The 21194-nt window shown below is 54.4% G+C and overlaps 7 protein-coding genes across 7 annotated transcripts; 1 reads left to right on the top strand and 6 right to left on the bottom strand.

Moving 5' to 3' along the window:
* Positions 1-161: 161 nt before the first annotated feature.
* PHYSODRAFT_248646 (hypothetical protein) lies at positions 162-940 on the bottom strand (the record flags this gene model as incomplete). Its single annotated transcript, XM_009533309.1, has 2 exons — positions 162-811; positions 874-940. 2 exons carry the CDS (start codon positions 938-940, stop codon positions 162-164), a joined length of 717 nt encoding a protein of 238 aa, XP_009531604.1.
* Positions 941-1791: 851 nt separating this feature from the next.
* Positions 1792-2475, bottom strand: PHYSODRAFT_514427 (hypothetical protein; the record flags this gene model as incomplete). The annotated part of the gene is made up of 1 exon (XM_009533308.1): positions 1792-2475. The coding sequence occupies one exon, from the start codon at positions 2473-2475 to the stop codon at positions 1792-1794; it is 684 nt and encodes a 227-aa protein (XP_009531603.1).
* A 1604-nt stretch (positions 2476-4079) lies between these two features.
* On the bottom strand, positions 4080-5669 carry PHYSODRAFT_335843 (hypothetical protein; the record flags this gene model as incomplete). The annotated part of the gene is made up of 1 exon (XM_009533307.1): positions 4080-5669. The coding sequence occupies one exon, from the start codon at positions 5667-5669 to the stop codon at positions 4080-4082; it is 1590 nt and encodes a 529-aa protein (XP_009531602.1).
* Positions 5670-6896: 1227 nt separating this feature from the next.
* PHYSODRAFT_286760 (hypothetical protein) lies at positions 6897-7595 on the top strand. The gene is given in 3 exon segments (XM_009533306.1): positions 6897-7048; positions 7204-7550; positions 7564-7595. Coding segments are annotated over 3 exon segments (357 nt in total). The 5' UTR covers positions 6897-7047; the 3' UTR covers positions 7573-7595.
* A 386-nt stretch (positions 7596-7981) lies between these two features.
* On the bottom strand, positions 7982-11165 carry PHYSODRAFT_562558 (hypothetical protein; the record flags this gene model as incomplete). The annotated part of the gene is made up of 2 exons (XM_009533305.1): positions 9075-11165; positions 7982-8746 (listed from the first exon to the last, which is right to left on the bottom strand). The coding sequence occupies exons 1-2, from the start codon at positions 11136-11138 to the stop codon at positions 7982-7984; spliced, it is 2829 nt and encodes a 942-aa protein (XP_009531600.1). The 5' UTR covers positions 11139-11165.
* Positions 11166-11711: 546 nt separating this feature from the next.
* PHYSODRAFT_248630 (hypothetical protein) lies at positions 11712-13305 on the bottom strand (the record flags this gene model as incomplete). Its single annotated transcript, XM_009533304.1, has 2 exons — positions 11712-12766; positions 12867-13305. 2 exons carry the CDS (start codon positions 13303-13305, stop codon positions 11712-11714), a joined length of 1494 nt encoding a protein of 497 aa, XP_009531599.1.
* A 386-nt stretch (positions 13306-13691) lies between these two features.
* PHYSODRAFT_562553 (hypothetical protein) lies at positions 13692-19550 on the bottom strand (the record flags this gene model as incomplete). Its single annotated transcript, XM_009533303.1, has 2 exons — positions 13692-15173; positions 19035-19550. The coding sequence occupies 2 exons, from the start codon at positions 19548-19550 to the stop codon at positions 13692-13694; spliced, it is 1998 nt and encodes a 665-aa protein (XP_009531598.1).
* Positions 19551-21194: the final 1644 nt, after the last annotated feature.

The following is a 21194-nucleotide window of genomic DNA, read 5'->3' as shown; positions in this document are numbered from 1 at the left end:
AAGGGCCACATTTGCCAGCGGTCTTGTGACAAAGACCTCCGGTTTCGCAGCAGGACGTGAGACTTGCAGGCTGAAATGGATAACAGGTCGGTCATTGCAATTCATCTGGTCTTGAGTTACGTCACACTTCGGTAGTTTTTGAGTTGGGGCTCCGAAGATTACTACAGCAAGCACTCGAGCCATTTTACGGGCATTTTTGCCTCATCGAACAGTGCATCGCCGCTCTGGAAAGCCACGTCGAAGTGGTTGAGTTTTGTCACGTAGAATCGGTCGCGATATCTGGTGCCGAACGTGGATTCCGGGATCCCTCCGGCGCAGCTCTGGAACTCGACCATGTCGTCGTTGTGTGGAGATCTATGAGGAACAACGCTCCCCAGCAGCCAGAACTGCCACTGGTAGTTGGAGATTAAGCCGGTGTGCTTGAAGCTGCACATTGCTGCGTCCACATACGTTCGATAGACTCGTTGTGCCGCCTTGTACGCCTGGTTTAGCTTCACCGAAGCGTTCTCCTCGTTCTCGTAAGCAAGAGACCTGATGGCTTTGCTAACTGGGCATCGTCCAGTGACATTGGCCAGCTTCTCGACGATCACGTTGGTCTCGCCCTTGCAGGAATCTTGGAGATAGTCCGAGCCCATGCTTCTTCTCATTGGGGCACCCGTGCTGATCCACGTTGAACTCGGAGCAATGCTGCACTTACCCGAAGCGATTGCGCCAGAAAGCATGAGAGCATCCATCGAGTGCGTGACGATGATGGTGTCCGAAATTGTTGTGTCCGAGCCACGGCAAGTGCGCGGTCGCACACTTTTTGCAGCTGAGTAGCCTCAGTCCACGAGTGATTCACAGTGTTTAGCACTGCGTATTTGATCGACGTACAGCACGGAGCGTGGTTCGTCATGTTGCCCCAGTACTTGGTCGGAAAGACGTCTTGGTTCTCTGGCATCTCGATCTTCACCCCTTGTCCGTGGATGAAAATGCACGGCCGTGGCGTCGATTTGCACGAACACAAAGACGCATCGTTCAACGAGAAGCCCAAAGCAGTTTTCAGGGATCTTGACTCCAGTTATACAGTCAAACCTGTTTATATGAGGCCCTGTTGGTGACCATCTCCTACAATGACTCACATAAAATGGACTCAGTTAAAACAATTATGTGGTGCACGTAAAGAAATCGTGCATAGTTCGCTGCCGCTCTGCCTTCACCGTAGTCTCTCGAACCAAAGCGGTCACGGTCTGTAAAGCTCTTCGTTCTCTGTCAGTCTGCTCTCCGCATTGCAGCAGAAATGCAGCCAGCTCCATGCAGTGTCTCAGAGCAATGGCAGGTTGAACTGCGGGTTCCTGTTTTTCCTCTTCCTCCTGCTCGTCCTGCGAAACTGCATCACTTCCTGCCGCTTCGTCCACGAGCACATCTGGCTCGTGCAGAGGAACGACTTCGTCCACTGCCAGATACTCACTAGCGCTAGCAGCGCCCTCCCACCTGGATAGCATCGCCGTTAACTCCTCCATCTCGTTGCTGGATACCTCCTCAATGTATTCCGTGTCAGCACGGATCCTTCCTAGCATCTTTCCTCCCAAAATGCGAGTCTTGACCCAGCAATTTGTAATTGTCGTTGGCGTCACACCCGCCCAAGCATCAATGGAAAATTGGACAGCTTCCAGTACGTTGAGCTTGCGTGTAATGTTAGCTTCAAGTGCATCCAAACACTACCGCACAAAATACTTTCGGTACCGAGCCTTGAACGACCGGATAATACCTGAATAAAAAAAACACCGCAATAGAGTTGGTTAGTTTAGGCTACACCACAATATAGATTAAATGTTTACCTGCATCCAGCGGCTGTACGGCGGATGTCATGTTAGAGGGGAGGAAGTGAACAGTCACATGAGTCAGGTTTCGTAGAATCTTGTGGCATGAAGCATTGTCGACTACAAGTAGGACCTTGCGGTTAGCGGCCGCCATTCTCATGTTGAAGAGGTGCAGCCATTCGTCAAAAATGACGGATGTCATCCAGGCGTTCTTGGAGGACTTGTACAATATAGGTTTACCTTTAATCGCCGCTCCCTTTTTAAAGCACCTCGGGTTCTTGGCCGTACCGATGCCTATTGGGTCGAGCTTGTCGGAGCCAGTCGCGTTGCAGCAGAAGGCCAAAGTCAAACGTTGCTTCTCCTTCTTCTTGCCCTTGCGAATAGTCGTAGCTAGCGTTCGATTAGGCGCTGAGCGATAGAAAAGCGCCTTTTCGTCGAAGTTGAACGCATTCTCGGGTGTAAACTGCGCCACCAACTCTTGTAGCTCTAGCCTCTCATCTCGCACTTCATCAGCTTCTACAGCGCCACCTTCGCCGTGTAGCGTATGGGAGCGGATCCCATTGCGCTTCTTAAAGCTTTGAAGCCAGCCGTTGCTTAGCCGGAGCTGCGTGGTATCGATGCCTAAGCGCTCCGCCAGCTCATGCGCCTTCAGCAGGAGCACGTCGTCCGCCATCGCCGTTTTAGCTTCGTTCTGAAAGAAAAATTCTCTCACTTCCCGCTCGAACTGAGGGAATTTCACTCGGCGCCGCTTGGTCGCACTCAGGTCGACGTGGCTGAAGTAGGAAGAAGGCAGGTTGCGCCGTCGGGCGAGTGTGGCACGGCTAACCCGGGCCTTGAAAGTTGCGTAGATCCACTCGGCGAGCATGGGGTTGTTCATGCCAGGATTCTGCTTGAGCTTTAGGTGCACTTGGAGCTTTTGTGCTAGCGTCAGACAGGTGCGAGGAGACATGGCGAGCGAAGAAGGCTTGCGGTAGGCGTTGAGTGTTGAGCAGTGGTGTGTGTGGCCGAAGTGTGAATCAAATAAACAGGTGAGACCTAATTTGGTCCCCAAAAATGTGACTCATATACCTTGTATGCATATAAACAGAGATCATACAAAAACTAAGTGAAACATTTGGTAGCGACAAAGCCTGCATCAAATAAACGGCATGGCTCAAATAGAGAGGATCATATAAACAGGTTTGACTGTATTAGAGACCTCCCCACTGACGTCACTGAGCTCGGTGATGCCACCTTCTCACATTTACTGGTCACGAATGAAGGCGCCACGATATCCACACGGCTGACCAGATACTCCACCTCGATATCTAGATCACTACCGTGCATCGTGAAGCCCAATGATCCCATCAAGCACAGGACGAAGTTAATACCGTTAACAAGAACCCTGTACAAGCTGCCGCTCGAACATTCAATGTTGACGCCGCCGCTTGACGAGACTGGAGTCGCTTCATTGAGCGCGGACACAATTGCGTTTACCGGTGGTACGACGTCGACGTCCAGGCACCGCACCGAGGGAGCTGCTGTCGTGTCGTTCCGAGACCCGCGTGAAATGTACGAGACGCCGTTCACAAGGCTGTAGTTGGTGACGGTCGAGGAATCTGTAAACGTTGCGAGAGTGCCGTAAAGTATTTGGGAGCCATCACCAATGGCAGCAGGGTTGGCCAGCGTGGTGAACTTCTGCTGCCCGCGAACTTGCATGGAGCTGCGCTTGACCTTGAAATGAAATCGCAGAGACGGCCAGTCCATCGTGGTTTCATTCTGTAGATTTTGCTGTTCGTACTGCAGTTTCTCCAACCCGCTGCGATTATTGAGCTTGAAAGTGAAAGCAAGACGGCGAAGCTGACGGTCAACTGCAGAAGTGGTGCCGGCATCATCCCCGCTTACCGCAGTCGAGGTCAGGCGAGCAAAATGAAAAATAATGAAGGTTGTGCGGCCGACTTTACTGGACTAGGATTGGAGTGATGTCGTCGTGACGCCCATCCGGAGGGAAACTCGGGGATGCAAGTGCAATTGAGCGCCTTTCGCCTCAAGTACAAGTACCGTGGTATTCGGAGCTTGGTTAGCCAACTCGGATGGTTTTTGCTGTTGGCAGGTTGTCCTCAACTTTGTCACTGCGTCTGATGGTATCTCTGTCGAGTCACTCATGCCAGTGGTCTGACGGTGAAAACTGTGTATGCACGAAGGTATATATTATAGTCTTCGTAAAGGGAAACAATTCCCTCTGTGAACTGCAGTGACAACTCTAATACTTTGCTTCGGAAAGTATAATAGCTGCGGCTAGAGCAGACACTGGAACCACTTCAACGGCATTTTTGCCTTATTCAAGAGCGAGTCTCCATTCCGAAACGCAGTGTCGGCATGATTCAGCTTTGTCACGTAGAATGCGTTTTTGTAGCTGTTTCCAAAGTGTGCGGGAGGAAAGCCGCCCGCGCAGCTGTGGAACTCCACCATGCCATCGTTCTTGAAAGACTTGTGAGGCACCACAGTGCCCAGGGTCCAATACCACCACTGCCGCTTGGATCGAAGCCCGGAGAATCCGTTGCTGCACATTAAGGCCGTCACCTCTCGTCGATAAACCTTTTGAGCTGCTGCGTACGCTGCATCAAGTTCCGGTGTGCTGTAATCGTCACCTTGGTACGCGAGAGAAATGATTCCATCGTCCGCGGGGCAGAACCCAGTTTTTGCAGCCAAATCTTCGACAATGAAGTTGGTCTCGTTCATGCAGGAGTCCTGGAAGTAGTTGGAGGCCATACTCCCTCGCATCGGCGCAGACAAACCCACCCACGATACGCTTTTGTCAAGACTGCACTTGCCTGTAGCGATCGCTCCAGCCACCAACAGTCCGCCCATGGAGTGCGTGATAATGATAGTGTCCGAGACCATGGTTCCCTGACTGGTTTTGCTTACTGCAAGAACCCGATCGCACACTTTTTGTTGCTGCTCATCGTCGGTCCACGAGTTGTTCACCGTGTTTAGCATAGCGTACTTGATCGACGAACAGCACGGCGCGTGGTCGGTCAAATTGCCCCAGTAATTTGTGGGGAAGACATCGAGATTTTCCGGTTCCTCTTTGGAAATGCCAAGTCCATGGACGAAGATACACGGCCGAGGTGTTGACTTGCACGAACACGAATCGTCATCGTTACCAAGTACGAAGTCAAAAGTGAGCGAAGCTGACTTCAACCTTCTGGCGTCCTGAGGAGACATCGACTCCCCAGTAAGCAGAGATCTCCCGATCGATGTCACGGAACTTGGCGATGCCACGCTGTCGCAGTTAGCTGGCACTCCTTTCGGGGCTGGAATGGTCTCTTGAGTTTTCACGTACTCCACCTCGATGTCCATGTCGTTGCCATACATCGTGAAACCTGTACGCCCCGTAAAACACACCCCGAAGTCGATCCCATCGACCGAAACTTTGAACGTGTCGCCACCTGAGCATTCGATTGCTCCACCTCTCTTCGACGTTATACTCGAAACAGGGACGGCCTCGACGAGGGCACCCACTATCGAGTTAATCGACAGCAGCGCCGTGTCTTCTTCGCATTCCACCGACGGGTTGGAGCTGCTGTCGTCCAAAGAGACTTGAGAGACGTACGACCTCCCGTCTACGAGCGTGTAGTCGTATAGTGTCGAGTCCTCCGTGAATGTAGCGAAGGTGTCGTACAGCACACGGCTGCCGGTATCGTGCTCGGACACGATGGGGTTGGCCACGACGGAGAAGTCGGAGTAGCCGTGGACCTGCATGGCGCTGCGTCTGATCGTAAAGCTGAAGCGAAGCGAGGGCCAAGTCTCCCCCGTCGCTACAGCTAGAGCGGTGGAGACGAACAGTACCGCGAAGACGGTGGCCAGGATGAAGAGAGGCTTCATCGTGTCGCTGCAAGCTGGACGCTGCCGCGCTCTTGGTCCGAGGAAGGAGAAATCAACAGTGCGATGTGTCTGCGACCGACCGCCATGTGAAAAGTAAACACTGCCACAAGTGCACACGGTCACATCCCATGATGCCCCGGGGCCTGCCTATCACACTGAAGCCTGTGTGTGGGGAATTTGCAAGCAGCTCTGCTTTCGTCATTAACCCTTGGGCGCGTTATGATGGCGTGCCTTGGCGTTGGTGACCGTCGGCTTACATGGAGTTCCGTGGCACACGTGATTTTAATCTTCTCGAGTGAAGACGCGAGTCGAGTCATTCAGAAAAAAAACTAATTTTTTGCCCACTTTTTCTTTCCACTTTCCGTTCACGTTTCGTACTTAGTAGGGAATTGGGTCCACGAAGGGTTTAGGGTTTAGGGAATGTCCACCAATCAAAGTCTACACTATCTCTCTGATTAAGTACGAGTGAAACGATTTCAAGCGTGAGTTGTGCTTGATCTAGACAGGCAACAGTTCTAATCGGCACTGATTAAAGCAACATTGAAATGTTGGCGTTGCGTAACATTGAGCGCAACAATGGTGCCTCTGCCTAACATTGCACAATGTTACGGTATCTCTCGTAGCAGAATATTTGGTTTACCAATATGACAATAGTGGACACGCTGTATCACTCGGGGCGTGCGCCAACAGCAGGCGCGTCATGGTGTACGCGCCGACACATGCAGCAGGAGAATGGGCTCTACGGGATCTACGCGCAGCTCTACCTGGGCGCCACGTGTTGTCTATTCCTAGTTGGCAGGACACTCGCGTTGGCTTTCGCCTGCGGACTTAGCGACGGCACTTCGGGGGGCGCCGCTGTGCGGCCTGCCCCACCCCCTCGTGCAGTCCTCGGCTCGGCCAGGCGCGGTGTCTAGGAAAAAAAATATCGGGTTGCAGCGCAGACCCGCCCCCGCCTGATCGGCGGGTGTTGACGATCGGTGAACGCGCTCAGCGAGGCTCGCGCTCGCGTTCGCTCGCCCTCCCCTTTTAACCTAACTGCGCTGTTGGCTAGAGGCGCATTAAAAGCGCTTAGCGACTGCTTGGGAGATAGCGCATTCGATTGCATGCAACACGCATCGCGCCTAACGCAACGCAACGCACTGGGAAGGCGTTTGCTCCCGCATACGTAGTACACACATGCATATAAGCACCGCAGTAGGACATGCACACATTAGAATAAGGTTGAGCGGTGCACGCCGCTCCGGACGCGCCGCTGGAGAAGACGCTGGCAGTCGCCGCCATCATGGACGGCACACCCTCCGGTGCCTTGCTGTCCACGACCGTGCTGCTGCAGTAGGAGAGCGTGGTGCGCTCGAACCTCGGCCCTGACACTGACACCAGGGACTTGCTGGACTCGCCAACCGTGGCCTCCCTGGGCGAGCTTCTGGCCACCAATGGCTCGCTGCGCCCGACGACTGTGAGCGAGCTGCTGGCCACCAATGGCTCGCTGCTGGTCACCAGCGCCCGACGACCGTGGGCTAGCTGCTGATCTCGCTGGACTCGCCGACCGTGGCCTCCCTGGGCGAGCTGCTAGCCACCAAGATGCTGGTGGCTGCAGGAGACAAAGAGCGTGGTAAAGACGACTTACGTGGCCATTGTAGGCACGCTGGACACCGAGGGCGAGCTGCTGGAGACCGAGGACGTGCTGGACCCGAAGACCATGGCCCCGTGGACGAGCTGCCGAAGCCCAAGGGCGTGCAGGGCCCGACGACCGTGGCCGAGCTGCTGGACCCGAAGACCATGGCCCCCGTGGACGAGCTACCGAAGACCAAGGGCACGGTCAAGCTGCTGTACACCAAGCGCGTGAAGCGCGGGACGCCCGTGGTCGAGCTGTGGTACATCGAGGGCACAACCGTGCGTGTAGGTAAATATAGCAATTCCATTTCTAGAAATGTCCAGTGTTCATGTCGCTTTGCCATTGTTTTCAAAACGCAAAAAAAGTCGTATTTAGTTGAAGGTGCAATTAGCCAATAAGAAGCCTGAACTTGAAACGTGGACGCTACTGTACTGTAAACTACATGTACTGCATCTTCCTTCACTTGATCTTCTCGTCATATCCTTCACCTCGGAATAAAAAAAATATTGGTGAGTGTTGCTGTCAACTCGCTCGTCCCGCTCGCTCCAGCTCCTCTTTTAATTAAAGCCGAGAGCTGCATCGCCTTGGCCTGGATGCGCTGGATCTAGCGTTCTCCATTTACCTGTAGGTGATTTTAGTTCCCGCTTACTTCCCGGAAGTGAGGTAAATTTACAGGTAACTGAGTAAGTGTCGATTATCACACAATCAGGTAAACATTTACCAGCGTCACGATCCAATAATTGTCGAAGGCAGCTTGAACCGGCCGCTCCAGAACGCGCACAATGGCAGCAGTCAGCAGCGTGTTCAGCACTGTGAGTGGCAGCAAAACATTCAAAGGATGAAGCTTGAAAATGGACTTGAAGTGGAAGAACGGCTTCATAGCGTCCACTCCATTCAGCGATCCCACAAGCGAGATCCAGGGCGAGTGCAGGGCTGACGAGCTGCGCACGAATCTCGCCAGCAAGTACAGCCTCGCAGCCATGAACACGCCTAGCGCCTCCACAGGGTACCGATACACCAAATAGCATCCATCACCGCGCCTAACAGTATCAATGCCTTGTTGCAGCGACTCACAGACCGAGTCGTCCTCGGCACTCGCAGCTCCATGCAGCTGCACGATCTCAAACTCTCCACTAACACCCGGTGGCACATGGAAACTGCAGACAACCAGCTCCAGCGCCAGCAACACAGGCCTCCAGAGTGAAAACTTGTGTCGTCTCGAGGGGATTGAGCTCTGCAGTTGGTTCACTTGGCCGTCGCAGCGATATCTCAGCACCAGCAGCACGTCCAGCAGAACAGTCGACCCCAAGACGCAACTTTTAAGCACTTGCACCCATGTCTCGGAAGGTGCGGAGAGATCCTGGCCGCGTTCAACGATCTCACACTCCACGAGCATCAGAGCAATGCCCAGCAGTCCGGCAAGACACGATGTGAGCTCATAGCGCCGGCGGTGTCGGAATTGCTGGAAAAAGTATCAGAAACCATGCTTTAGCTGGCAGTGTTCTAACGCGTCCGCAGTTGTTGACACTAAGTGCCTAGGGAGCAGCACCTTCTGTAGATGGAGAAGAAAGCGGGTTGGGGGGTCGTGGGGGCTCGAGTTGGCGGCAGCAGGTTGCTCAGCGGCGAGCGCTTGCGCCTCCAGCTTCATCCGTGAGATATTCCTGTACTTTGTTGAAACTGAAAAATGGTGAATGGAATGCAAAACGTCAAAACTATGTGTACTTTGTCCAGAATGAACAAGTTGAAGTGAATCGCAGCAGGTTTTGCTATTATGCGGTGATCACGCGGACGCCAGCAGCGGAGACTCGCTCAGCCGACAGAATGTCTGGCTGCGTGATGAACATCATGTTGCGCGGCACCTTCATCGACCGCGATAGCCACTCGATCATCGCAGGACCGAACTCGCCGCGCACCGACACGAAGTCCACGCGGATCTTCGGGTACATGCTGTCGAACAGTGCCGCCATCTCGCGGAACGAGGTGAGCACCGGAGCGACCGCCTCCTCGTCCGAGAACACGTGCACGATGCGCAGTGTGTGGGTCTGCTCGTTACGACGCACGTAGATGATGGCCTTGTTGATGATCGTGAGGTCGGGCACCTTGCAGAAGAAGACGATGGGGGTCTCACGGATGCTGACAATGGTGCGGGCGATGGTGCGTCCACCGCGAGCACCCGTGTGCTCCACCTCCGGGGTGCCATCGTCCGCCATTCCGATGAACGCCTCCTTTCCGAACCGCGATGGGGCCACACTTTTGAGGACCGCTAGCACAACGCGGAGAATCGTGACTCGTTCGAACATGACAAACATCACCAGCATCACGGCGATGAAGTAGATGGCAAAGTACATGAGCACCGACGGGTCTCCAAGTAGGTTGGCGAAGATGCCGACCACAACGAGCAAGAAGCCCAAGCTGACGACGGCCCACGACGCTTGGATATCCCGAGGAATCTCCGAGCGTTTACCTTTCAGCAGCATGCACGCGCATGAGAACATCGCCATGAGACCCAGGAACGCGTATGTGTAGACTCCGTTAACCGTCGTAGCGTCCGCGTTCAGGATCAGAACGAGGCTGGACGACAAGAAGAAGTAGATGCCGATGATGTAGTGGCTGGTGCCGCGGAGCTTGTTCTTCTTGGCCAAGAAGGCGGGCAGCACGCGGTCGTTCGAAAGTCGTTCAACCAGACCGCAAATGCCGACGTACGAAGTGAGCACGGCACCGCAGAGCACAACGAAGGCATCCACACATACCCACGTTTCGAACCAGCTTCCAACAGCGACGTGGCCAACTCTCGCCAGCAGTGCCTCGCCGTGTGCGTAAATGCCGTCGTCGCCTTCAAGAGGCAGCACCGCTAGGATGCCGACAGCCAAACCGATGTTGAAAAACGTGACGAGTGCCCACATGTTGCGCAGTGTCTTGCGAAACACACCCGGCTGCTGCTCCTCCACGTAGTTGGACGATGATTCAAAGCCCGTGATGCCCAGCATGGACGCACCGAAGCCGAAGAAAATGGACGTGAACACGTTGCCGTCCAGCATGGAGCCTGCAAAGTCCACCTCGGGCAGCTCGGTTTTCATGTTGTCCTTGAAGACGTATGTGTGCTGGACACCGTACACGATGCACGAGACGAACAGGATCGACAGTACCAGAATGTGGTGCAGGAAGATGACAACCGCCACGCGAGAGCTCTCCGCCGTGCCCATAGCTGACAGAAGAGCGAAGGCGCCGAGTAGGACGATCGTGCAGCTCACAATCGGGATCTCCACTTGGTTGTTCAGGTAGTGGACACCGGAGGTGGCCGACACGACGCCCGTGGCCACGTACGACAAGATACTCAGACAGGCAGCCACCGCGGCAGTACGCTTGGAGGTTGTGTTGAGTAAAGCGTTGTAGGTGCCTCCGTTCAGCGGGATGGCCGTCACCACCTCTTCGTAGATGAACCGGAACGAGAACAGCACAGCCGACACCATGAGCAGCGGAATCGGCATGAGCTTGCCCGATTTCGCAGCGACAGACGACGCCGAGTACAGCACACTCGACAGGATATCGTTGCCACAGATAGCAGTCGCCGGTAGCTCGCCCAGAAGTTTGCGTGGTTGATTCAGCTCGACTTGAATGTCGGCCAGCTCATTTTGAGGGGCCTGGACGTGCTCCGAAGTGCCGAAGCCCGGGAACTGCCAAGCCGGTCCTCTGGGGCCGTTGTCCACTACCTCGATCTCGATCTTGCGCCGACGAAGGTTCAGCGCTCGCGAGCTGTCCACCGAGCAGACTGCGAGTTTTGGTGAAGACGCTTCGCGGTAGACTGCCGTGGGCGACGGCGCCAACAATGCTCCAGTAGGATTGGGCTCCGTCATGACCGATTCCTGTCGAGGTGAAGCGCGCTGGAGGAGGACTTGGCTTGGAGACGGAAAAAGAGAGAATGGATTCGAGTCCACACAAGAGAGATCTTTGCAAACGATCGCTGGGATCAGGGACAACAACGACTTTAAGTAAGCGACGCCCTGGTAGAGAGAACCACGCTTTGGTCGACGCCGTTGGACGCTGGTGCCCAATTGGGACGGAAAGTTTTGAATCGCCTGTCCTAGGCAGCCGTTGGGGCCGTCAGATCCCGTTCTGGCGGAGGTGAACCATTTGCCGATGACGTTGGAGTCTGGTCGGAGATGAAAGATGTTTTCCCCATATCCCCAGACCCAGACACCGACGGAGAAACCAGGGCCTTTGGATAAGACCCACCGCTGGAGATGCTCTTAGGGACGCCGTTTTTGGTTCACAGGGTAGTATGGATAATACGGTGACATCGAAGATAAAGATGCAAGCAAAAACTGCCGCTGTGTAAAGAGGATCTAGGAATAAATGCGTTCGCTCTGGTTCATTCGTCTCTTTACGTTACACGCTTTGTTTCTGTTTATCACATGCCTAGGGACCAGCTACGCGGTGATGACCCGAACGCCCACAGTCGACACCCGCTCGGCTGAGAGGAAGTCTGGCTGCGTGATGAACATCATGTTGCGCGGCACCTTCATCGATCGAGACAGCCACTCGATCATCGCAGGACCGAACGGCACCTTCATCGATCGAGACAGCCACTCGATCATCGCAGGACCGAACTCGCCGCGCACCGACACGAAGTCCACGCGGATCTTCGGGTACATGCTGTCGAACAGCGCCGCCATCTCGCGGAACGAGGCGAGCACCGGAGCGTCCGCCTCCTCGTCCGAGAACACGTGCACGATGCGCAGCGTGAGGGTCTGCTCGTTACGACGCACGTAGATGATGGCCTTGTTGATAATCGTGAGGTCGGGCACCTTGCAGAAGAAGACGATGGGGGCGTCGCGGATGCTGACAATGGTGCGGGCGATCGTGTGGCCGCCACGAGCACCCGTGTGCTCCTCTTGAGACGGTTGATGCGTCGCTAGACCGATTGCAGCCGCCTTACCATACCGTGACGGAGCCAACTTCCTCAAAATGACGAGGACGCAGTGAAGAATCGTCACGCGCTCGAACATGATGAAGATCACGAAGGCCACCACGACGAAGTACAGCGCGAAGTACATCAAGACGGACGGATCACCCAGAAGATTCGCAAAAATGGCGATCACAACCATCAATAAGCCGATCACCACCACAGCCCAAGGCGCGTGAATGTCCGCCGGAATCTCCGATCGCTTGCCCTTCAGCAGCATGCAAGCGCATGAGAAGAGTGCCATCATACCCAGGAATGCGTACGTGTAGACTCCGTTCACAGTGGTGGCGTCCGCGTTCAAAATGAGCACAAGACTGGACGAGAGCAGGAAGTAGATGCCGACGATGTAGTGGTTCGTGCCTCGCGCCTTGTTCGTCTTGGCCAGAAAGCTCGGCAACACGCGGTCGGTTGATAGACGACGCACGAGACCGCAGATGCCAACGTACGAAGTCAACACGGCACCGCATAGCACCACAAACGCGTCAACGCAGATCCACGACTCGAACCAACTTCCCAGCGCTTCACGACCAATCTTCGCCAGCAGAGCATCCGCGTTCTTGTAAATTCCATTCGATCCGCCAAGAGGCAGCACAGCGAGGATACTGGCACCTAAACCGACGTTGAACACCCCACATGTTGCGCAACGTCTTGCGGAAGACCCCTGGAGCTTGTTCCTCCACGTAATTCGACGACGACTCAAAGCCCGTGATCCCCAGCATGGACGCTCCAAAACCGAAGAAGATTGCGGTCAGCACGTTGCCGTCCAGCATGGAACCCGCGAAGTCCACCGCCGGGTACTCCGAGTGCATATTGTCGCGAAAAACGTGCGGGTGGTTGATGCCGTAGACCACACTCGACACGAACAGGATGCTCAGCACCACAATGTGGTGCAGGAAGATGGCTGTAGCCACCCGCGAGCTGTCCGAGATCCCCATTACCGCCAGCAACGCGAACGCGCCCAGCAGAATAATGGTCGAGCCAACGATCGGGGTTGTTGAGATAGCGCACGCTGTTGGTGGCGGAGACGACGCCCGTGGTAGGACAAGATCCCCAGGCATGCGGCGAAGGCGGCTGTCCGCTTGGAGGTCGTGTTGAGCAGGGCGTTGTAGGTACCACCGTTGGCGGTGACTACCTCCTCGTAGATGAAGCGGAAGAAGAGACCAGCAGCAGCGGAATTTGCCCGATTTCGCAGCGACGGACGACGCTGAGTACAGCACACTGAGCAGGATGTCGTTTCCGCAGATAGCAGTCGCGGGTAGCTAGCCGAGGAGTTCAGCTCTCTTGCGGAACACACCGGGCTGCTGCTCCTCGATGTAGTTGGGCGATGATTCAAAGCAGTAATCGTAGTTCAGGGAAAAAAAACTCGTTAATTTAGCGCTGTTGCTCTCGAAGTCATAGGTAGATTTTGCTCTCAAAGCATCATACTGACGGCAAACGCAGCTTTCTAGTCCGTGATGACGCGAACACCGAGTGCTGACACGCGATGGATGTTGTCGTTCGCAGGTTGACGCATGAACATCATGTTGGTCGGCACATCCATCGACTTGGACAGCCACTGCACCATGGCCGGGTCGAACGCTCCAGTCACAGCGATAAAGTCGATCTTGATCGACGGGTAAATGTGGTCGAATAGGTTCACGACGTCTTCAAACTCGCGCGGCACGGGGGCGTTCGGCTCGCACACGTGAACCAGCCTGAGGCAGTACGTGTGCTCGTTCTGCATCACGTAGCGCACAGCCTCGTTGATCTTGGGTAGATTGGCCACTTTGCAGAAGAAAACCACGGGCGTGTTCTTGATCGTCTCGATGATCTTGGCGATCTTGACGCTGCCCACGAACACCTGGCCGTGTGCTGACAGTTGCTGAATGGGATTCGCGTCCGTTTGTCCACCACGAAAGTGCAGCAACAGCTTCCGCGAGACGTAGAGCAGCCCCTTGAGCAGGCTCACGCGAGTCAGCATCATGAATACCACCAAGAAGAACACCGCGAAGTAGATGAAGAAGTACGACAGCGCCTTCACGTCCGAGAACGCGTTCGCGAGGATGCCCATGGAGATCATTCCCACGCAAAAGCACGTGTTGGCCCACGACGTGGTTCTCTTGCGCGGGATCTCTTCACGGCAGATTTTCAGCAGTAGACAAGCGATAGTGAACGACAGTAGGACGCACAGGAAAGCGAGTGCGAAGACGCCGGACAGCACCGTCACTTCGGCGTTCAGAATGAACACGAGACTGGAGGCCACGAGGAAGAACGTCAAGATGATGTAGTGATTCGTGCCGCGGCAAGAGTTCACCCTCAGCAGGAACGTGGGCAACACGCGGTCGATGGCCAACCGCTGGAACAATCCGTTGATCCCCACGTACGCGGTCAGCACCGCACCAGCGAGCACACCAAAGGCGTCGATGGCCACGAGGACTTCGAGCCACCGGCCTCCACTCAGTCGGCCCATGTACGACAGCAAAGTCGACTGGTTGGCGATGATTGTGTCGACTGGGACAATCGCCAGGGCCAGCAGCGAGTACGCCACGTTGAACGTGCTCGACAAGGCCCACATGTTGCGCAGCGTCTTGGGGAACATGCCCGCGGCCTGCTCTTCCACGTACTGCGAGGAGCTCTCGAAGCCCGTCACGCCCAGCATCGCCGTGCCGTAGCCCAAGAACAAGGCCGACGCAACATTGCTGGCGTCTGCAGCGCCGCCGAACATCGTCACGTCAGGCAGAGACGTGCTCATATTGTCCACGAAGACGGAGGGGTGCTGCACCACGTAGATGAAGCTGAAGATGGCCAGCAGTATCAGCGTGAACGTGTGGAAGACGAAGAAGATAAGCGCGACGAACGCGCTCTCGGCGATGCCCATGAGGCACAGCAGCGCGAAGACAGCTAGCAATCCAATGGTGCAGACCATGACCGGGATCTCGAACAGCGACTCGTTCACGTAGTTCATGGCCGACACGCCGTTGACCACGGCCGTCGACAGGTACGACAGCATGCTGAAGACGGCGCAGACGGCCGCCACCTTCTTGGGCGCCGAGTTGAGCATGGCCGTGTAAAAGCCGCCGTTCAGCGGGACGGCGCTCATGACCTCCTCCAAGACCCAGCGGAGACAGTAGACGACCGTCACGACGAACAGCTGCGTGACCGGCGCTAGCTTGCCGGCCTTGGCGATGGTCTGGCCAGCCGAGAAGAGCACGCTGGACAGGATGGCGTTGCCGCTGATGGACGTGGCCGTCCACTCGCCGAGCTTGTTTTTGGTCTCGTTGGCCTGCAGCTCCTGGCCGATGGCCGCGATCTCGTCCGCTCGGCCCTGCACGAACTGGGCCTCGCCACCGATGTTCGGGTGCATCCACGACGGCTCCTTGAAGCGCCGGTCCGTGACCTGGATCTGGATGAACCGCTGGCGCAGCTGGCTGGGCGTGTCAGCGCGGATGAAGTTCATCTCGCTCACCCAGCCAGGCTGGTGCACCGACAGCGAGGTGACGCCCGCATAGTCTCCGCTGGGGGACTCGGGGCCCAAAAGGTCCAGACGCAGGTCTCCGTTGCGGCGGGGCTCGGCCATGACTTGAGGCGAGGAAAGCGCAAAGTGGGCCGCGCTCGACGAGGAAGCCGAGTGACAGTTGAGTGCAGCCGAAAGCGACACCTGCTGAGTTGGGAGAGACGTGGTGTGTCTGAAAACGGTTGGCCTATTCAAGGCTGCACTAAGACAGAGAGCGGACGCTGCGCAAAGGGATGGCTATTGCGCATCGACTGCAATGACTCTCCAGCTGCTGGCCGCGCCAAGTTTGGCACGGGGAATCAGGAGCGGCAAGTTGACCGGAAGGATCTTATCCCAAACCGTTGCGCAGCGCAAAGCGCAACTTGCGCTCGATGGCCTTGCAGGTCTCCAGGCACAGCCTCGGAGACTTTTGCGTTCGTTCGCTGGCTGCGGCTCGCTTGCCGGTGTCTTTGTATAGACGGCAATTTTGCAGGCAGACTGAAGGGGGGGGATGGGATAGTCGCCCCCGCTCAGCCTGCTACACTGGAATGGCTGCGCCGCATGTGGCCCATGTACGCGCTGGCGCCAAACGCTTGTGGGTGATCCAGTGCCAGTCTGGTCACCTGGTGGGGCGTCAAGTGGTCGATGCCACTTGGATTCGCTGCATGCTGGCCAGTTGGCCGTCGTCTAATTGCTTCTCGTCCAACGAAGAATCTTCAGCTTCAGTACACTGAAGTTGAAGCATCACTCGTTATAGTTGGGCACCTTTGGGCAACTTCATTGCCCTCAAATTCTTACACGAATATTTGCGATACTGAATGCTTGCATTAGCGAGTGCAACTTCAACAGCAAGTAATACATGCATCATTCAGCTGAGTGCGTTCACGCTGCTTGTACTGCTAGCTAAGCTGGTGGATAAAACACGCTAAATTATTTAGAGGGCGGAGTTATCTTTTCCTTCGAGCTGAGCCAGCACGGCCGAGTTCAGCTCAGCTAACCCTTTCAAGCACTGGTTCCGAAGCCTCTTATTGTTAACGCGAAGGCCAAGTCAGACGTAAAACCTTGCATATATGGTATCCGCACTGTAAAGTTACTCGTGTTCTATCACAACCATTAAGCTACACAGATGAACAAATGATTCGCACCGCCTTCTTCGTGTGGGACGCGCTACTTCCAGCGGGACCATCACTGACGATATGGGCTGTGACTTGGGAAGCAAACAAGGCTAGGCACTCCATCCTACATCAAGATGTTTGAAATTAAAGCGACTTGACATTAACTTTACTACTTCGAAGTAATATACTTCGAAGTAAAACATAATGGGGAGCTCCTCTACAGACAACGACTTACAAAGCCGGCAGACACAAAAAGCCGGCAGACGACGTCAAGCAAAGCTTAACATGAGCAAACCAGCCAATCCGATTCAATCAAATGACTTCATCTTTGTATACCATCTGGTTTTGTGTACTTTATATGATTTTTTGTGTACTTTATGCAACACACCGTGTGTTTTTTATGACAGTTTTACAGATTTGACGGGAGGGAATTTATCGTTGTTTTTATATAGGAGGATGGCATTAATTACATAGTCCGCATTGGGATCATCGACCCCCTTGTCAGAGCTGATGTACTACATCGAACCCAATTTGTCGCGGTTGCTTGCCGCACAGTCATTTCGAAAACTAAAGTTCACACCACCGGCCTACCTCCCAATATTATTCAGGCCCTTCAGCCACCTCAAACTTACAGACGCATGGTAAACACTTTTTACGCGTCTCATGCTGCGGCAGCCGACTAATAGTAGAGACTTGTTTCCATCTTGCTTACAACCTTTGCTACTCCACCGACTTATTCTGTGACGATGCGCACGCCCAATGCCGAAACCTGGTGGGTCTTCCTGCTAGAAGGTTGGCCCATGAGCATCATGTTGGTGGGGATTGCCATCGACTTGGACAGCCACTGCACCATCGCCGGGTCAAAAGCCCCCGTCACGGCGATAAAGTCGATCTTGGTCGACGGGTAGATGTGGTCGAACAGGTTCACCACGTCCTCGAACTCACGTGGAACGGGGGCGTTCGGCTCGCACACGTGCACCAGCCTGAGGCAGTACGTGTGCTCGTTCTGCACCACGTAACGCACAGCCTCGTTAACCTTGGGCAGATTGGCCACTTTGCAGAAAAATACGACGGGTGTGTTCTTGATCGTCTCGATGGTCTTAGCGATCATCACGCTGCCAACAAAGGCCTGACCCCGTGTCGAACATTGTTCAACGGAGAGGTTGTCGCCTCGGAAATGCAGAATAAGCTTGCGCGACACAAACAGCATCGCCTTCAGCACATTCACACGCGCCAGCATGAGGAATACCACCAGGAAAAATACTGCGAAGTAAATGAAGAAATACGACAACGCCTTAAGATCCGAGAACGCGTTCGCGAGGATCCCCAAAGCCACCGCGCAAAAGCAAAAGCCTGTGTTGGTCCACGACGTGACTTTTTCCCGTGGAATTTGCTCTCGACACGCCTTGAGCAGCAGACACGCGACGATGAAGCACATTAACACGCAGAGGAATGCGAGCGCGAAGACGCCAGACAGCACCGTAACTTCAGCATCGAGAATGAAGACGAGACTCGACGCCACGATAAAGAACACGAGAATAATAAAGTGGTTCGTGCCACGACATGAGTTAACCTTGAGCAGGAAGCTGGGCAGCACACGGTCAATGGCCAGGCGCTGAAATAACCCATTGATACCCACGTACGCCGTCAGGACTGCGCCAGCGAGCACACCAAACGCGTCGACAGCCACGAGGATTTCCAACCAGCGACCACCAGTAAGTCGACCCATGTACGACAACAGCGTCGACTGATTCGCGATGATCGTATCCAGAGGTACAACCGCCAGCGCTAAAAACGAGTAGGCCACGTTGAACGTGCTCGAGAGAGCCCACATGTTGCGCAGAGTTTTTGGAAACATGCCCGCCGCTTGTTCTTCCACGTATTGCGCCGAAGTCTCGAAGCCCGTCACGCTGAGCATTGCCGTACCATAGCCTAAAAACAAAGCGGAGAAGACATTGGTGCCTTCTAATGCCGAGCCAAACATCGTCACTGCAGGGAGAGATGTGTGCATATTGCCCACAAATATCGACGGGTGCTGTACTACATAGACGACGCTGAACACGCTTAGTAAGACGAGCGTGAACATGTGAAAGGAGAAGAGAAGCAGTGCAACGAAAGCGCTCTCCGCGATTCCCATCACACAAAGCAGAGCGAAGGCCGCCAGCAGTCCAATGGAACATATCATCACTGGCATCTCCACCAGCGACTCGTTCACGTAATTCATCGCGGACACACCGTTCACCACTCCAGTTGCCAGATACGATAAGATGCTGAACACGGCGCAAACTGCCGCAACCTTCTTCGGGGATGAGTTGAGCATGGCAGTGTAAAATCCTCCGTTCAGCGGCACAGCACTCATCACTTCCTCAAAGACCCAGCGCAGGCAATATATCACAATTGTCACGAGCAGTTGGGCGACTGGGGCGAGTTTCCCAGCTTTGGCGATGGTTTGCCCCGTAGAAAACAGAACGCTGGACATGATGTCGTTTCCGCCGATAGAGGTGGCCGTCCACTCTCCGAGCTTGTTTCCCGACTCGCGAGCTTCAAGTTCGTCGTGAACAGCAGCAATTTCTTCTACGGGGCCATGAACGTACTGCGCCTCACCGCCAATGTTGGGATGCATCCAGGTCGGCTCCTTGAATCTTTGATCAACCACTTGGATCTGGATGAAGCGTTGACGTAATTGGCTCGGTGTATCGGCGCGGATGAAGTTCATTTCGCTTACCCACCCTGCGCCTTCCGTTTCTGTTGGGTGACGCATCGGCAGCGGCGTGAGTCCGCCGAGGTGAGCATAGGTGGCAGTGGGTGAAGTCTGTGAGAGCGGCGTTCCAGAAGGCAGCAGCTCCAGCCGTAGAGCTCGGTTGTCGCGATGGGTCATAGACTCTAATTCGTGAAGAAATTCCAACTGCATGACTGGAGGATTGAGAATAGCCCCAACAACCGTTGCACTATTTGAGATATTAATAATTAACGCGTACGAGTATTATACCTGTCAATCAATTGTAACGACCATCTTTTGATTGTCGTTGGCGATATCTCGCATTTGTATAATACATTCGTCGAAACGTTACTTTGTATTTGTAAGGGAAATCGTCGGTATTTTCGCCAAAAATATTTGGAATTGTGCCGATTTGAGACGCCCAAAACGCTGCGGGAATCGCTCCACTGATTTTTATTAATGGGGAAGGGCGACGTCACCGGTAAGGGCGCCGCGGTGTATTGCGTTACTTGCCTAAACTGAACGCTAAGCACCATTCCACTCTGCATGTAGCTACGTAGTCTGCCGGGCAACCGGCAATGCACTTTGACAGTGCATGGAATCGCTCCACTGATGGAGCAAAATCCTGTCGCTTTTATTTTGCTTGTCCCGAAAGCCCGTACAGCCCGTTTCGAAGTCCACAGCCGAGAGTCTACGCATGAGTGTTAGATGAAACATTCTATCAAGAGGTCAATTTGATCCAAAATCGAAGAGGGGAAAACAGGTCAATCCTAACAGTTGGTCACGGGAATGATGGTCAAACAGGTCACACATCAGGACGCTAGGTCACGTGACCAAACTTAACAGGTCACACCCATTGATGTAGACGGTAAGATGCGCGCACGCCCGCATGAGAATGAGAGCAAAATGCATATGCAGCTTCGAAGCGGACGAGGGCCCACTTCTCTTCAGCCTGAAGAATTCAGACATCATACAAGTATTCTCAGTACACACGACACCTCCCTCAATGCTTTCGTACTCTGTCAGCTCGGTTTCCTACAGGACACGACGTGCTGCTTGCTGCTGTGTTACAGTATAAGCTGGCTAAGTGCTGCACTGTGGGCTGCCTATCATCTTGCACAGCGTGCTTGCTACTAGTAAAAGTACCATGTTGCGCTGCAAGTCCTTACCATGCTAAATTGTGTGCTTCCTACCATTTACACGGCAAGAGACCGCCGTCATCATGAGTCTCCTGTTGCGTTCGTACGCGCTTAATCCTGCTCAAGGATGCATCTGAGCTTCCGCCGCGTTTTCTTGCTTCGGTCGTTGTACTGACGTGGAAACCATGGTCGCTACTATCATTACGACCATGTCGGAAGGTGGCTCCTACCGTGTTCGGAAAGGCTGCAATATGGCCACTCAGGTCCAGTATCTGGAGTCGATAGCCGTCTAATGTTTAGACTTTAAACGACAACAAATACAAATGCAAATAGCTACTCGGAAAAGGGGGTGGATGCGTGCGCTAAGCGACTGTGACCACGACAAGAGGGGTTCGGCCATCGAGCATGGGCAACAACTATAATGGACGTGGTGCTGAAGAATGAGTGCAGGCTCACCACGTACGATGCTCCGCTTAGCAAAAAGACGCCAACCAGGTACGAA

This window comes from Phytophthora sojae (genome assembly GCF_000149755.1).
Source record: "Phytophthora sojae unplaced genomic scaffold PHYSOscaffold_6, whole genome shotgun sequence".
NCBI classification, from domain to species: Eukaryota; Oomycota; class Peronosporomycetes; order Peronosporales; family Peronosporaceae; genus Phytophthora; species Phytophthora sojae.
This window is presented reverse-complemented; position numbering and strand designations above follow the sequence as displayed.